We start from the raw sequence: 17,649 nt of genomic DNA on the forward strand, positions 1-17,649 counted from the left end.
GGAGCTTCTGCCTAAATTTTTTAAAAAATTGATTAACTAAATGTAAAGAACGATAAAATGTAGGGCCACGAAACCCGATAGGCTAATTTATTTAATTAACACGAAAAACCTTAGAAGAGCTCATTTTAGTGGTAATTGAACCTAAAAAATAATTGAAAAATTAAAAAAAAAAAGTGGGAAGAAATAGCCTATCGGGCTTTGATGATGCCCTATCGGGCTTTGAAAATGCCCTATCGGGCTTTGTAGGCGTACAAAGCCCGATAGGCTATTTCTTTTTTTCTTTTTTTTTGTAGTGGTGTTTTTTTCTAGAATAGTTTGAAAACAAGTAAATCACTTACTCATTATTCCAAATTTTAATTTATAGAATATGCTAAGATCTCTTTGGTCCAATTTAAACAACACTTGATAGATAGAAGGAGGAACACTTAATCATCCATCCATTCCACCTTAGTTCCAATGTGATGTATAGAGTTGTTTGATGTGCATTTTGTGTTTAATTAACACGAAAAACCTTAGAAGAGCTCATTTTAGTGGTAATTGAACCTAAAAAATAATTTAAAAATTTTTAAAAAAAGGGAAAGAAATAGCCTATCGGGCTTTGATGATGCCCTATCGGGCTTTGAAAATGCCCTATCGGGCTTTGTAGGCGCACGAAGCCCGATAGGCTATTTCTTTTTTTTTTTTTTTTGTAGTGGTGTTTTTTTCTAGAATAGTTTGAAAACAAGTAAATCACTTATTCATTATTCCAAATTTTTATTTATAGAATATGCTAAGATCTATTTGGTCCAATTTAAACAACACTTAATAGATTAAGGAGGAACATTTAATCATCCATCCATTCCACCTTAGTTCCAATGTGATGTATAGAGTTGTTTGATGTGCATTTTGTGTTTAATTAACACGAAAAACCTTAGAAGAGCTCATTTTAGTGGTAATTGAACCTAAAAAATAATTAAAAAATTAAAAAAATGGGAAGAAATAGTCTATCGGGCTTTGATGATGCCCTATCGGGCTTTGTAGGCGCATGAAGCCCGATAGGCTATTTCTTTTTCTTTTTTTTTTGTAGTGGTGTTTTTTTCTAGAATAGTTTGAAAACAAGTAAATCACTTACTCATTATTCCAAATTTTAATTTATAGAATATGCTAAGTTCTATTTGGTCCAATTTAAATAACACTTGATAGATAGAAGGAGGAACATTTAATCATCCTTCCATTCCACCTTAGTTCCAATGTGATGTATAGAGTTGTTTGATGTGCATTTTGTGTTTAATTAACACGAAAAACCTTAGAAGAGCTCATTTTAGTGGTAATTGAACCTAAAAAATAATTGAAAAATTAAAAAAAAGGGAAGAAATAGCATATCGGGCTTTGATGATGCCTTATCGAGCTTTGTAGGCGCACGAAGCTCGATAGGCTATTTCTTTTTTTTTTCTTTTTTTTGTAGTGGTGTTTTTTTCTAGAATAGTTTGAAAACAAGTAAATCACTTACTCATTATTCCAAATTTTAATTTATAGAATATGCTAAGATCTCTTTGGTCCAATTTAAACAACACTTGATAGATAGAAGGAGGAACACTTAATCATCCATCCATTCCACCTTAGTTCTAATGTGATGTATAGAGTTGTTTGATGTGCATTTTGTGTTTAATTAACACGAAAAACCTTAGAAGAGCTCATTTTAGTGGTAATTGAACCTAAAAAATAATTGAAAAATTAAAAAAAGAGAGAGGAAGAAATAGCCTATCGGGCTTTGATGATGCCCTATCGGGCTTTGTAGGCACACGAAGCCCGATAAGCTTTTTTTTTTTTTCTTTTTTTTGTATTGGTGTTTTTTCCTAGTTTCCCAATAGTTTGAAAACAAGTAAATCACTGAATTTTAGAAAATTTTGGCAGAATCTCCTTTGTTTTCAGGCCATTCAACCTACATTAGAGACTCAGTCTCTCTCTCTCCATCAACAAACAACCACATTTCAATAATCAATTACAAGTTTAAATTAAGGAAACCGAAAGATTACAATTGCTAAAATATTTTGAATTCAAATAATAATGTAAAACACAACATTCATTTCTGGTGGAGAATGACAAAAACTAGTTTTGATTGATGATATCTTAGAAGAAGCCTTTTGGTGATCCTTTTTCTCTTGTGGAAGTGATTTTTGAGCATTGCTGATACATGAAGGATATGGTCAGTAATAAATCCATTCACACTGTAAATGCAAGTAAGGAATCACATTATTCTTCAAACAATCTAACAATTAACATAAGTGACGACATTATCATTCCTGAATGAGTTCATCTCTATTGATTGTTTAGATCATTGCCAAAATTATCATCACCTTGATTGCTCAACTGTATAGGGCACCGACGACGAGTGTGTCCAGCCTCTTTGCAAATGCTGCATTTTCGACTTGCTCTTGTAGTGGCCACGGCAGCATCTCTTGATTCTATAGTAGTAGCGGCTGTGCTCGACTCTCCAATGGAAGAAGACCATTCATTAGGGCAAGATAGATGGTTGTGCCCTTGTGCACTGCATTTTCCACATTTTTTCCTTCGACGAGCTTCCCCACTAGAAGGAATCCGACCCTCTCTTGGTCTACCCGGTTGTCTTCTTTGTACGGGTGGGTGTACAACCACCCTTCTAACATGTGCAACAATAACCCAAGCGGACTTGTTAGGGACCGGATTGATGGGAAGTTCATATGCTTTTTTGACCCAGCTTGCAGTGTAATATGGATGATAAAACGAATTATAGTGCACCTGCATGAAACTGTCACGTACGATAAACAAAGCAAGATAGAGTGTTAATATATCACATTAAACAATGAATGTAATAAGAACAATAAAGTCAAACCATGATACCTGCCAGTAGCAACTGCATGAAGATACGGTAATTGATCAAGATCCCATTTACGATAACTGCATGTTTTTGCATCAATGTTAACGATCCCATCGCCTTCCTTTGCATGTTTCATGAGGAACTTGTTTCCGTGTATTATAGGAACTACACTACATCCTCGGTCTAATGTTTTGCTATGGGCAAAGTTGACATGTGCCAATGCAGCGGAGGTAAACTCAGTTACAATCCTATCAGCAGTAGCACATCTGTCGCTAAACCATTTTTGAAGCATATGTCTCAAAAATTCATGTGCACTCATTATAGGCAACCGACGTGCTTTCATCATGCATTTATTGAGAGACTCGGCAATATTGGTGGTCATCATGGAATATCTTCTTCTCGAACAATATGCACGCGACCACCTTTCCATTCCTGCTTCCACTAATGTTAGATGCGCTTGAGGATGCATCAATTGAATTTCTGCCAAGTGTGTATCACACTCTACTTAGGTGTAGCTGTATGCTGCACAGTAGAATGTCTCCATCACATCCTTTCGTTATCTACATTGTTTCTTTAGGTTTTGCTTAAGGTGGAAGAAACAAAATACATGTGGGACATGAGGGAAAACAAGGCTCATCGCGTTCGCAATGCTTTGGTGTCGATCGGATACAATTACCAAATCCTCCGACATGCTAACAGCTTCTCTCAATTTTCTTAAAAACCAAATCCATGATCTGTCAGACTCACCATCCCCAAATCCAAAAACGATGGGATAAATCATCTCCTCTCCATCTTTGCAAGTGGCAACAAAAATCATGCCTTTATATTTACCTTTCAAATGGGTGGCATCAACAGCAACAACCGGTCTTATGTAAGATCGAAAACCTTGAAGTAAAGCTCCAAGAGCAAAAAATGAATACAAGAAACGATTATTTTCATCTGTCTCTATTGCCGTGATAGTGCCGGGATTTGTTTCTTTCAACATGTGAAAATATAAGGGTAGCTGCTGAAATCACTCATCTGCATTGCCATAAGCAAGTCTCTTTGCATGTTGTAAAGACCTCCAAGATTTAGTGTACATGATCTATACACCATGCTGCTCAAGCAGCTCTCCCATTAGCATTCCAGGTGTATATTCACTAATTGCCACTCGTTGTGAGAACAAACTCCCGATGACAATAGCCTTCATACTCTGAAAATGTGAATCGTAGATGTCCGGACTCATGTGTGACCCGGCATAAACTTCACCACAAGTCAAAACGTACAACCAGGTCTGCATCTTTCACGAAGCAAAAACTTGCAATTCACATCTTTGCAACCAACCTCAAATCGAACCGTGCATGAACGTCTGATTCGATAGTCTATTTTCACATCAACACAATATTTTCCAAACGCCAAAATCAATTCTTGTTTACTTTTAAATAGTGCGCCTTGATAAAAAATATCACCCTGGTAAGGAATCAACACTTCGGGTCGCGTTGCCTCAATTGCATAATTTTCTACACCAGGAACAACCCAATTTCCATGTAAAGGGTTGTCCTCAAATTGAGAACCTGAAAATCTTACTTCTGGATAATCCGGACTGGCTCCTCCTTCACCACCACCTCCATTGTCATCACCACTGTTATCATCACCATTATCATCTGTTTCATTATCACCATCATCATCTGTGTGTGAAGCATCATCTGACAAACCAGCCGTACCATATATACCAAAATCATCATTCCGCAGTGGACTACGTGCTGATGTAAGTGGAACGTCAACACCTGAATCCTGATTACCACCACTATTTGAAGGAAATTGGTATTGCGGCTCACTATGTATGTTACAAACTCCAGCACCTCTATGAATCATATCAACATAGATCACCTTATATTTACTTCCTTCGTACATAACAAACTCAACACCATAATCGTCCTTGATAGGGAGCTTAGTGGCTGGAAGACTGCATGATGGTTCCATTAAAAAATGAATGTTGATGTCTTACCTTGTTTTATCAATTCCCGTTACTGTGTAAACAATATCAGTTAATTGAGTAAAAGTCGCATTCTTATTGGCCATCATACACGTTTTATTACCCCCAGTGTACTTATCATCGTTCCATTCCCCGTTCCACATAATTACCAACGGCACTTTATCCATTGCTACAAGATTCAAAGTAAGAAGTTAGACTATTTAATGGGACGAATTCATAAAGAGAATTTATACAACATAAATACATGATTTTTTTTACTTACAAAATAACAATTTTATTATTACTATAATCTTCTCTAATTATAACTAAAATAAAGATTATGAAAATTTTTAAAAAAATTTATAAAAATATTGGAGGATTTTAACATAATTTTTAAAAAATTATTTTATCACATTTTTGCACACATGAGAGTTCTGTCTGAGGGCTTCTTATCAGGTTTCATTGGCCAATTAAGCCTGATAAAAAGTCCTGTCGGGCTTTATTGCCAACCCATCAAGTCTCGTGGGGCAGAGGCCAATGGGAAGCCTATCGGGCTTAGTTGGTCCTATCGGGCTTCATCTCCTGACAAAGCCCGATGGGGTCCCATCGGGCTTTGTATGCTATGAAGCCCGATGGGATATACGGACTATCGGGCTTCATCACTCTACGGAAGCCCGATGGGACTTGTCCCATCAGGCTTCGTCGACGATGAAGCCTGATGGTAATCGGGCTTTGGGTCAAAGCCCGATGAATACGAAGCCCGATAGGGATCTCATTGGGCTTTGTGCCCCAACTAAGCCCGATGACTGTGTCTCATTTTTGAAAATTTCGATGGCTGTGTGCCTTTTCTGAAATTCTTTTTTTTCACATAGATCTGGAATGAATATCTACCAAAAATATTTTATTCACAACTACAACTATTCTACACAACTTAAATAAGCAATATCAACACAAAAAGTACTTTTGAAAAACAAAACAAATATAAATCAAAATCAATACCTTGAATGCTTCTTGGAGAGGAAAACTTCTCGTGAATGTGGCTTCAATGAGGTCTCTACGATGATTGATGAAGAAGTTAAATGACCCAACAAGCAAAAGATTGAATGTAGGAAGAATGGTTAAGTTTGATGGTTTCGCCAATGGAGAAGAAAGTCGACAAAATGAAAAGAAGAATGTAGGAGCGTGAATATTGGAAGAGAGGAGAAAGGTAAGTGAAAGAGACAAGGGTATTTTGGTAAATGAGGCTAAGGGTAATGTGGCCTTTCCATTTTAAAATCTCATTAAGGGTATTTTAGGTATTGTACATAAAAGTGGCTAGATAGTGCAATTAGTTTGTTTAAGAGTCCAGAAACGTTTTTTTTTCTGTGAAGTGACTAAAAACAAATTTGTTATATTCATTTATATTAATTATGAATTCGTCCTTAAAAATAAACTCTTGCAAATAACATTCATAAAATTTTTTGATAACTCCACAACTCTAAGAGCAACTTCAATTTGGCGCTGAAGAGCTCTCCAACGAAAACACAATTTTGGTGTTGGGCTTAACTTTCAATCACCAAATTTGGTGTTAGTGAATAGTATAACACCAAATTTGGTGTTATACTATTCATCAACACCAAATTTTATTTTTTATTTTATTTTCAATTTTACTATTCTTTGTATAACTTCAAAACAACTTATTCCCTTTATATCATTTATCACTTTTATTATATTTGTATATTTTGATTAATAATTAGAAATATAAATTAAATTGTTATAGAAAATATATACCGATAAGAAATATTTTATTAAGATCTATAAAATGAGTATAATATTGAATATATTTTATAAATACCATATTAATATTAAATAAACTATTTTTGTTTATGTATATGAAAGTTTTTTATTTTAATAATTACTTAATAGAAAGAAAATATTCTTAATGCAAAAACTCAATAATATAATAAAAAGTAATAACATTTCGGTTAACTTAAATTAAACATACATGATGAAAATAGAAAAAAAAGTTTAAAATAAAAACAACAACAACATGGCTTAAAAATAAAATGCTAATAAAATGCTTTCTACTCTTATATTATGCTAAGTTAAATAATATTTATTTATAGAATATTCTTTAATGATTCTCTTTTACACCAATTTGTTGTTATACATTAGAGAACACCAATTTGGTGTTAAAAATTTTGGTGTAAAATACTGTTGAATACCAAATTAGCGCTGGATTTAGTGTTTAACGTTGGAGTTGCTCTAATAAAGTTATCTTCTTCTTGCATAAAGTTATAAATTAACTTCAAACTTTTTGGATATAATTATTTGATTGATAAAAATAAAATAATTTAAGATTATGTTTTATTTTTATTTGTTAATTACTTTATAAATGTTAAATATTTTATATATTTGTAATGCATTAGTTAAAATACTTGTAAAAAAATGCATTACTCAATATATATATTATGTGTAAATATAATATATTAAATAAATAAATATCTATTATATAAATATATATTCAGTTCGGTTTAGTTTGGTTCGGTTACTCACACATTTGGTTCGGTTTCGATTCGAATTTTAGTTTGGATTTAGTGAAAACTATAACCAAACCATATCCATTGAAACAATATTCGATTTTTCTCTAAACCAAACCATTATTCAGTCAAACGATTTTTAACCGTGTTGACCGATTCGATTTTAGTTCGATTCCAACAATTTCGGTGCAATTGTTATTCCTACTCATATCCATTTAAGTTTAGAGCATAAAACTAAAAAATGAGTTATGATTAAGATTCCTTTACTCACAGGATTTGTATATGTATACTAAGCCTAAAAATAAGAAGCGAATGATCACTCAGGGAGTGATTGAGATTTCATCACTCTCAAAATATATATATATATATATGAATATTAAGCATAAAATTAGAAAACAGATGATCACTCACCATTCAGGGTGAGTGTTGACTTTTTCGTCATTCAAGGGGTACATACCAGCATAATATAGATAACCCAAATTTAGCTAAAGATGTCTATCTTATTAGTCTTGATTGGTGGCTTGATTTACATGAATTCTTTACATCCAGAAGAACATTAAGGTTACTTTAAGTTAGTTCAAAGCAAAATGCAACAACTTCTTATTGTAAGTTGCTTGCAAATTAAACACAAAAGATCACTTACCTTAGTCGTGCAATATCGAACCCTTCCAAACAACATGCAATATAATATCTAGTCACAAGGGGTTAGATTCAAACTAAACAAGCATGAAAAACTATTGAAAAAATTTAAAAAAAATTCGGCCAATAACCTTTCGGTTTAGCTTGACATTTCTTCATATGTTTTAGTTTCAATCTTGTGCTACTAGACACATACATGCAAAAGAAAAATCAATATATTAAGGAGGCATTTGGTACCGAAGAAATTTTAAGATTTTTGAAAATGTTAGATTGAGAATCTATACTCCTATGTTTGGTATAATTTTTTTATAAAAAGAATTCTAGAAAATAGGATTCTTGGGAATGATTTTTAAGCAATTTTTCCATAAAAAGATTTTTATGGGGGTTGAGAATTTAAGTTTCTCATGGACTAAAGAATGTTTTTAACAAAAAAAAAAAAAACTAAAACACCCCTTATCTTTTTATAATCCTATGCAAACATATTATATATATGTAATATATTTATGTTATTTATTATAAAATATTATATATATTAAAGTATATATTCATACAAACATATATATATATATATTATGTATATATATTATATATACACACACGTATATATATACATACATAATGTATAAAAAAATGACATTTTTTTGATTCTCTAATGATGTTGTGGGTCCTAATATTTTATATAGTAGAAGGAATTTATCTTTTTTAAACAAAAAAATCAATAAGGGTAATTTGGGAAAAAGAACATAATTTTTCAAGAATGTTGTATTTAAACCAAACATAAGAATGTAAAATTTTTAGAAAAGAATACTCAACATTTTTGAGAATATTTAAACCTAACCAAATATAGAATTGCATAAATCCTACGAGTCAAAGATTTCTAAGAGCATTCTCAAAAATTATAAATCCCATGAATTTTAAAATTTCTTTCATACCAAATGCCCCTAATGGTTAAGTGAAACCTATACCACTCAAAAGTTAGAGAGCAAAGGTAGAAAAGTTACAAGTGATAAGTACCTTTACCTCTTTGAGTTCCATTTTGGATCTCTTCTCACCTCTTCATATTTACCTTCATTTCTCTAAGAGTTCCATTTTCGATAATAATCTTCTTCTTGATTATTGTCGAATAAGAAGATTGAAGTTCCAACATACCTCTTATTGTAATACCTAAGAATTTTCAAAGGGCTCAAGAGTAACTTATCTTAGGGTAAAAATGCAATTTTCAAGTAAATTAAGGTTATAAAGTAATTTTAGTACAGTTATGAGCAATTGAATGACTGTAGGGAGTACCCTAGAGCCAATATGTCTAAGAAAAATGATATGGTAATGACGAGCATATCAAGTCATGATTTATAGTATCGAAAGAAATTGGGTCAGAGACAATTTTCAGTACAACTATGATTTGGGCTAAAAATTGAATTGTTGTAGGAGACTTCTAGGAAATCAACAGAACCCCAAGGAAGTTCATATTTAGTATGTAGAATAACCCTTCAGTGGTTTTAGGTTGACACGAAAAGGTTTACGGTCAAAATATAGATTCAGGCTTAAGTGTAATTTCTTAATTTTGCTCGAGGAAGGTCGAAAAGACATTATTCCCAAATCTTCGGGGATGAAATGAAAGGTATAGATCTTGAGGGTCGTAATGGAACTATTAGGAAGATCAAGGGCTTCAAGGAAATGACCAAAGTGGAAATGAAAATTTGTAGAGGGGTTAAAGTGTAATTTTTGCAACTTGAACAATGAGATGACTGCCATGGCCGACCAGCAACCTTGCTGGTCGCCGATTGTCGATTTTGGCCATGGGGAATCCAAGAGAGATGGTCGGGGATGTGTCTAGGCTAGGCTTGGGCCAACATTGACCGTGTGGTGGGATTTTGAAGATATTCGACCAAACTTTTGGTCGAATTTTGAAAGCAATGCAATCTTGTTTTGTGGTCGGTTTCAGACACGATTGGGTCGATCTAGGAGAGGTAGAATCCTTAGAGGAATCGGTTTGAGTAGCCTAGAACATTTGGAAGCTCGGGGCCTATAAATAGAGAAGGCCGAATGCTTTGAAAAATTAGACTCTTAGATCCGAGAGTTTGAGAAGAAATTGAGGGAAAGGGATAAGGGGCTTTTGGTCCCCATGTTCAAAGGAGCATTTTTGAAAAATTTGAGCAATTTTCGTTGAGAGATGAGGGAGATATGAAGCTTCGATGGAAAATCGAGTTTCGCCGAAAAACTGATTTGAGCATTCAGAAAATAGCTTTGATCAAGGAATTTGAAGCTATAATCCTATAGAGAATGAAGAGAAGAAGGCATAAGTTCAAACGGAAGGCAAAACGGAGCTTGAACGAGGGAGAAATCATTGAAAAACCAGGTTGGATGTAGCTGTTGGCGAAGCTAGATGTTAAAGATGACTGGCACGTGTGATACACGCGCCATCCAACAGTCACAAAAGGGGGCGCGTGGGTAGCATTGTGGTGACGCGTGAAGGCATGTGAGTGGCCAGAAAAATTGGGAAAAAATCTTAAAATTCTTAAAAAACGGAGATCTAGAGGGCTGTGCAAAAAAATTTGGTATTTGCCTTTCTAGTTTCTTGGTATCAGCAACGATTAGCCTTGTTATGTGTGCAAATGAAGCATCGAGGTAAGTTCTAGAATTTTCTTTTAAAGTTTTTAGAATATTATGAATTGTTGTGGAAAAAGATTGGAGAAAATGCTTAAGAATGTATTTATTTGGAATATTAAGAGAAGAAAATGGGAGAAAAATAGAAGAAATCATGGAAAAATTATGAAAAATAGATATTTATGTTCCTTTGAAATAAATATGGTGTTTAGGGATATTGTGGCTCGAGGTTAAGTGATTTTTAAGTTCGGCACAAAAATTGAGGTCGAGCACGCAAATCGAGGCGATGCACATTTTTTGAGGTGCTCTAAACTTCGTGCAAAAGGTAAGTGGTTCAACCCCAAAACCAGTTTTATGCATATGATTCTATCATATTGACATGCTATGTTATGTTATGCATCATGTAGAGTGCATTTACATGTATTGATAATGAATTATGCATATGTTCACAATGATATTATTAATCATTCAACGCATAAGGATTTAGGATTAGAGACTGGCGTCGCTACTCTTCTAAGGGTGCATCCATACACCTCGACCTAATAATGAGACTGTTAAAATGGAAAGTAACAGTTAGGCGCGGTTGATTCAAACGAAAGAAATGATGTTATGTTGCATTACATACATGCATGAGATATGAATGATGTATCCTTACTTAGATGATACATCATCTAACTTGGACTTTGCCCCTAGAATATTCAAACATTCCAGATGGAGATTGTAACAAAAACGAGGATGAATGAGGCATGATATGGCACTTAGCAAAGTGCAAAATGTAATGATTAAGTGTTATGTAGCTCATGTGTTTAAGTTTTTCTATATCAAATTCTGAACGTTTTGAGAAATGATGATGTATAACCTTATTTATGGTTAATGATAAAGTTAGGGTTCGAGGCACGTGATGACGTGGTCGATGGATTCTACGTGTAGATTCGATGTTCTGCTTATTCATGAAGATTTGGTTATATTATGTTTCAAGTCATATAGATTCGATGTATAACCTATGTTTTGTTGATGAAAAGTCTTGTATCATGGGATATGTCCAAAATGATCATGCATTATTAATATGGCTTGATGTATGCTTAGGTTTGATTCATGCTTCCACTATTGGTGAATACTGTTAGAACAGTAGGTGTTATGGCACACACCAAGAGGGGGGGTGAATTGGATATTTTAAAAATCTTGATAGAAATTGAAAACTTTTTGACTTAATTGAGGTTTTAGTGATTTAAAACATAGAACATATAAAATGACAAATGTAAAGCAAGAAGAATAAATGAGACAAATGATTTATAGTGGTTCGGCTTAAACCAAGCCTAATCCACTACCTTAGCTCTCACTAAGGATTTTAAAACAATTCACTAAAACCTCCTACTTACACAAGTAGGCCCTCTAGCTACACAAGCTAGGAAATACAACCTCCTACTTAAACCAAGTAGGCCCTCTAGCTACACAAGCTAGGAAAAACAAGAAGTATACAATTGGAGAGAATCTAAGAGATGAATCTCTTAGTTACAATGTCTCTCAAAAATGATACAAGGCTTGAAATGAATAATTACAAGTGAAGATCAAAGCCTTGAAGAGAGAAAATTAAAGCACAGTAAATATAAATACAAATGTGTATATGATGTAAGCTCAAATAATTTTCTTTCCATCCATTAGCCTTCTCTTGATCATCCATGACTTGTATTTATAGGCTTCCCAAAAGATTGAAGAGAAATGTAGCCGTTTGTGACCGTTGGAGTTGAAAAACTAGCCGTTGGAAGCTTTCTGTAAAAGATATAGTCGACAGAAGAAAATGCATAGTTGACTATTTTTACAAATAAAACAGAACATAGTCGACAGACAAAAACGCATAGTCGACTATCTTATAACACAAAAATCCCATAGTCGACAGATCCTTTTACATAGTCGACTATTGTAAAAATGTGAAGAAATTTTTGAATTCTAAGAACAAAAATAGTCGACAGATGAAAAGCCATAGTCGACTATCCTTACATGATAGTCGACAGACTGAAAAATAGTCGACAGATGAAAACAGCATAGTCGACTATCCTTAAATATAGTCGACTATCCTTAACAGCATAGTCGACTATTCTCAGGCATAGTCAACAGAATGAAACACATAGTCGACTATCCTTTTTATAAAAACTGAAACGATAAATGATAACATGAAAAAGAATATTTTGAATCATAAAATTCTTTAACATTGAAATCTCATAACTTTATTTCATCATCAAAATACAATTGTTTTTCATCATCAAAATTATATCAAGTGTAAAACATCAATACTAGCCTAGCATTTATGATATATGATGGTTCTCATGCTAGGTAGGTAAATGAGAAATTTTGAAAATTAATATGATGTTAAGATTGTTTTAAGAAAAAAAAATATATTCAAATTTTTTTATGTTATAACATGGTCGAGAGAGTGGGGTGTTACACTTATGCTCCAATTTAAAGTAAGGTTCAAATCCCTGTTAATCATGTAATTTTAAGACTATAAATGAAGTGTGATATTGATCAACCACTCATCATTTATTCACGCAATTTAGTATAATTAAATTTGTCCTCAAGTAGTTACAATAATCTAAACACGAGTGCTAAAAAAATTGCATGAACCAAATGGCATTTAACATCCTTGCAACATCCATAATCCACTTGTTCAATCATTTAATACAATGAAAGACACATATTTAACTGTTTTGTAACAAAATTAGCCTAAGTGTATAACTGATGACTCCTAGAGACCTTCTAAAAATATTAATAATCCACCAAAAGTCATGATGACCCCATGAATCAATCTACAAGAAATTATATTCTTATTAGATTCTATGTCTTGAATGATTAAATATAACTAATTAGGAAATTTATGGATGAAGAACAGTTATATCAATGACATTCTATGGCATGCATGGTGGTTTTCTCGACGATAGCTCTATGTCCAAGGATTACCCACTATTCATCTCAACTTGATTGCTTATTAAAGCATTTTTGTCACCATAACTGTTATCACCAACATCACTTTGACCATGCCATTGTTTATTTATTAGATCAGACATATACCTTGTAGTGCTTGGGTTGTAAGTATAAATTAGGATTATTAGTTGATCAATTTTCTTGATACATCAAATAGTTAAAATTAATCAATTGTTACGAAATTGAATTCGTCAACCTCCAAGCCTAGATCTGTTATTCGTCAACCTTCAAGACATATGCCTTTCTTTACTTTTTGTAATACCCCGAGAGCCCAGAGAAGTTAGAATATATCGAGGATAATGTAAGAAAGGAAACAACATCAGCTAGATATCTTTTGGGCTGAATGTTGGCAAAGAACTCCCAAGTTAAGCGTGCTTAACCTGGGGTAATCCAGGGATGGGTGACCCCCCTGGGAAGTTCGTGTAGGGTCCATCAGGGTAAGTTGTTTCGGTTCTTCCTATCGCTCGAGCGGGATGTTACAAATGGTATCAGAGCCGACCCCCGAGCCTCTGAGCGCGGTGGTGGGGCAAACCTCAGCGAGGAGGCTGAGTCCCGAGGGGGGTGTGAGGCTCCTATGGGGGGTGCGTGTAGGCACCTTAGGCGAATCCCACATCGGCCATGCACGGGGGGAGATCTGGGACCAGTTGTAAGGTCGCATGACGAGGACGTCATGTGCTTAAGGGGGGGAGAATGTAATACCCTGAGAGCCCAGAGAAGTTAGAATATATCGAGGATAGTGTAAGAAAGGAAACAACACCAGTTGGATACCTTTTGGGCTGAATGTTGGCAAAGAACTCCCAAGTTAAGTGTGCTTAACTTGGGGTAATCCAGGGATGGGTGACCCCCCTGGGAAGTTCGTGTAGGCCCATCAGGGTAAGTTGTTCCGATTTTTCCTATCGCTCGAGCGGGATGTTACACTTTTTGTGTGTGAAAGACTACTGAAGATGGGTGAATTTGATGTTTTGAATATTTTTGTGATTATTAAAATATCTTGAGAAATAAATGATATAATAAAGTTATTTAAAAAAAATAACTTTTTTAAACTACAAATAGATGCAGCAGGGGATGGAACATGCATGAATGATTATACATACAACAAACAAGATCTTTAAAAAATGATTTGAGAAAATTTTATGCATTTGATAAGTTTATATATGAAAATATTAATATAACGATGTATACATTTAAGAAATAACATAAGAGACATTTTTGGAAAGATAGAAATTAGTTTGAAATGCATGAAATAAACATATGCAATGAGAAATTACTACCTGGTCAAGTTGTCCCTCTCGTAATAATGCCTTTACCAACTTATCAATTGGTTTCAATCCCTTATGTTCTTCTAGTCCCTCTAAGATAAAGCTTGTGGCTACTTCATGCTGTTGGCATGTTTCCACTGTTTCCCCTAACTTGGGGTTCAACCCCCACCTAGGCTCTCTGTTTTCCATTGGTTTCCCTTCTAACTTGGGTTGAAACCTATTCTTGAGCCTAGGGATGGCAATGAGAGAAGCCAAATAACATTCCCAAGTTGCCTATTGATCCCTCTTACTTATCTAATTTCATTTGGTATGGGAAACTTCATCACCATATGATAAGTGCTTGGCATGGGAATGCATATAGATTAGACCGCCCTTAATATCATGTTGTATGTTGAGAGGAGGTCAGCCACCAAGAAGTTAAGTACCACATATACCTTTTGGGAGTTATTTCTATTGTTAAGGGTAATTGGATAAGCCTTTCAACATGAACCACACTTCTCTATCGAGCCCGATTAATAACACTCAACTCAGCTTGAGTTACTTTTATAGTTATGTCAAGGAAAAGTCTCTTGTACAAGATTTCAGAGGAGTGGTAAAGTCTTCTTAGTTCCTACTTTCCAAACATGATAGAGATGATTAGGGCAGTGTTGTAGTTGGGATGTGTTGTGTCATGGGTAAAAGCCCATTAAAAGACAAAAAAGCCTGGAAGTCTAAAATAATCTTTTTGGGCTAAAAGGTGTAAATTTTTCATATGTGGGGGGTCCCACACAAACGTACAAGCTAGATTATTTACATATCATTGCCCATGAATATAGGGAGAAAACCTTGGTGTTGTGGTTTCCTAGAACCCTATGAATCTAGGAGTGTATCTAGTTTCTAATGTGAATTAGGGAGAAAATCTTGGTGAGATTGGTTAGTGAAGCCTCAAGGGTGGTTAGACATTGGAAGAGTGGAGTAGGTGTGTCTAGAAACACTAAACCACTATAAATTGTCTTTTGCCTCATTTTATTTACTATTGTTATATCTTGTGGCTTGCATAAACTATCAATCACGAATACTATTCATATATATTTGTTAAATATATTTTCTAATAAATCATTAATCAAGAATCCTCTTTAAAATTACTAAAAATTTTAATCACTTAATTTACCCCCCTCTTGAGTGGCCATACCCTAAGGGACCAATATTTACCCCTAAAAGAGATCATTTCACCTTGATGGGGCCTCTTAGAGCTTAGTCAAGGTGTGCAATAGAGGTTGAAGCTCAACCCAATGCTCCTTTTAGGCATAGATTAAGTAACCCAGAAATGGAAGATTAGTAGCTATTGTAGCTCCAACAATTTCTTCCATTCTCACCTTGGTGGAGTAGTGATTGGATCATTCTTTAGGAATGATCTTGAATCTTAGAAGGGCTCATTCTCTTTCTTTTTGTCTTTCTGGGGCAATCTTCTCCCTTGCCCACAAAATTGCTAAGGAAACCTTAGTTAATCAACTATTGAATCTCTTTTCTAAGTTGTTGACAATCCTCCGTGTTGTGCTTATGGTCTTATTGGAAGCAACAATACTTATTCCAATTTCTCTTGTGGGTAGGTGTTCTCAATGGATAAGCCCTTCGGACATAGTCCTTATCTTTTATGGCTATCAATATATCCATTCAATCATTCTTTAGTAGAGTAAAAGGAATTAAACATTTTTTGACTTTTTCCATACCTAATTGATCTTGAGCTATTACCTTAGATCATTTTTCGTTTGATCTAAAGGTTGCTTGGGATTTTTTTCTTTCATATGAGGTTGCTCAACCCTCTTTGCCTTCAAATCACCTTCTCAACATTGATGTATTTGTGCGCTCGACTAAGGATCTTAGCGAAAAGTCTTTAGCGTGCCTTCACTAAGGACTACATAAAAAGACCTGCTCTCAAGTCTCAACCCATTTTAGAATGCCACTATAGTAATCTTCTGAGCAACATCTTCAATGCTCATGACTTCTTTACTGAACTGAGTGAAAAATTCCTTCAATGACTCCACTTAATTCTACTTAATTTTAACTAAGGCCATCGAGGAGTTGCAATAATGCTTTAAAGGTGCAAAGTGGACTGGGAAACAAGTTTTTAATTGCTCAAAGTTGAGGGTTGAGTGATGGGGGAGGTTTTGCGTGTGGCGCCTCCGATCCAACCTCTGAGCTGCCACAGTAACCCACGATTACAACCACGACCACTACCTGAATTTGAAGGATGGTTATGCCCCAAATGGTTAGGGTACCTTAGGTGAGATCCAGGTTTCACCGCCTTCGCTAGTCGATAACTCGAGCCCTAAAATAAAATAGGCAAAGAATGACACTCGAATCTCAATCGAGCTGCACGCTTGGAATCTCAGAGCTATTACAAAGGCATGTTGAGGTCATGGAAACAAACTTACATAAAACCCATTATTTTCCAACAAATAGTAAAAAATCTTAACCTTTGCTTCTTACTTGTTCACCTCTCACAAACTTATTACAAACAAAAAATACAACTATATAACCCATGTCCCAAATGATAGAATAAGCAATTATACTGAACTTCAACCATTGGCAACTAGGTTGCTCGGAGCAAGATAACATCTCGGCCCTTCATTAGCATCCAATGGTGATGTATCCACCACCACTGTCTTTTCCTTACTATGTTCTGGCTATCTATAGGGGGGAGAGTCTTAAGACTCAATAAAGGCATTATGTAACATAGCAAATCACAGTTCGTAACAAACATATAAAAACATGAAATGAATCATACATATAGACCTGTCCACCTCATCCATCCTGAACTCTTAGTGGCCCCATATGATTTCCCATGAACCTTAACACGAGCTTTGTTTGGTCCCCAAA

At 34.6% G+C, this 17,649-nt stretch overlaps 1 protein-coding gene across 1 annotated transcript; it reads right to left on the reverse strand.

Moving 5' to 3' along the window:
• Positions 1-2,298: 2,298 nt before the first annotated feature.
• On the reverse strand, positions 2,299-3,221 carry LOC127805545 (uncharacterized). Its single transcript, XM_052342300.1, has 2 exons — positions 2,860-3,221; positions 2,299-2,767 (listed from the first exon to the last, which is right to left on the reverse strand). The coding sequence occupies exons 1-2, from the start codon at positions 3,219-3,221 to the stop codon at positions 2,299-2,301; spliced, it is 831 nt and encodes a 276-aa protein (XP_052198260.1).
• Between the last annotated feature and the right edge of the window lie 14,428 nt (positions 3,222-17,649).

The sequence above is a fragment of the Diospyros lotus genome, chromosome 7 (genome assembly GCF_014633365.1).
Source record: "Diospyros lotus cultivar Yz01 chromosome 7, ASM1463336v1, whole genome shotgun sequence".
Lineage (NCBI taxonomy): Eukaryota > Viridiplantae > Streptophyta > Magnoliopsida > Ericales > Ebenaceae > Diospyros > Diospyros lotus.

What these genes read in the sequence shown, in the direction of transcription:
- LOC127805545 (XM_052342300.1), bottom strand. Translation starts at nt 3,221, where the DNA reads ATGATGACCACCAATATTGCCGAGTCTCTCAATAAATGCATGATGAAA. An exon ending in CATGCAGTTGCTACTGGCAG is followed by an intron (nt 2,768 to 2,859) that starts GTATCATGGTTT and finishes CGTACGTGACAG; the next exon opens with TTTCATGCAGGTGCACTATA.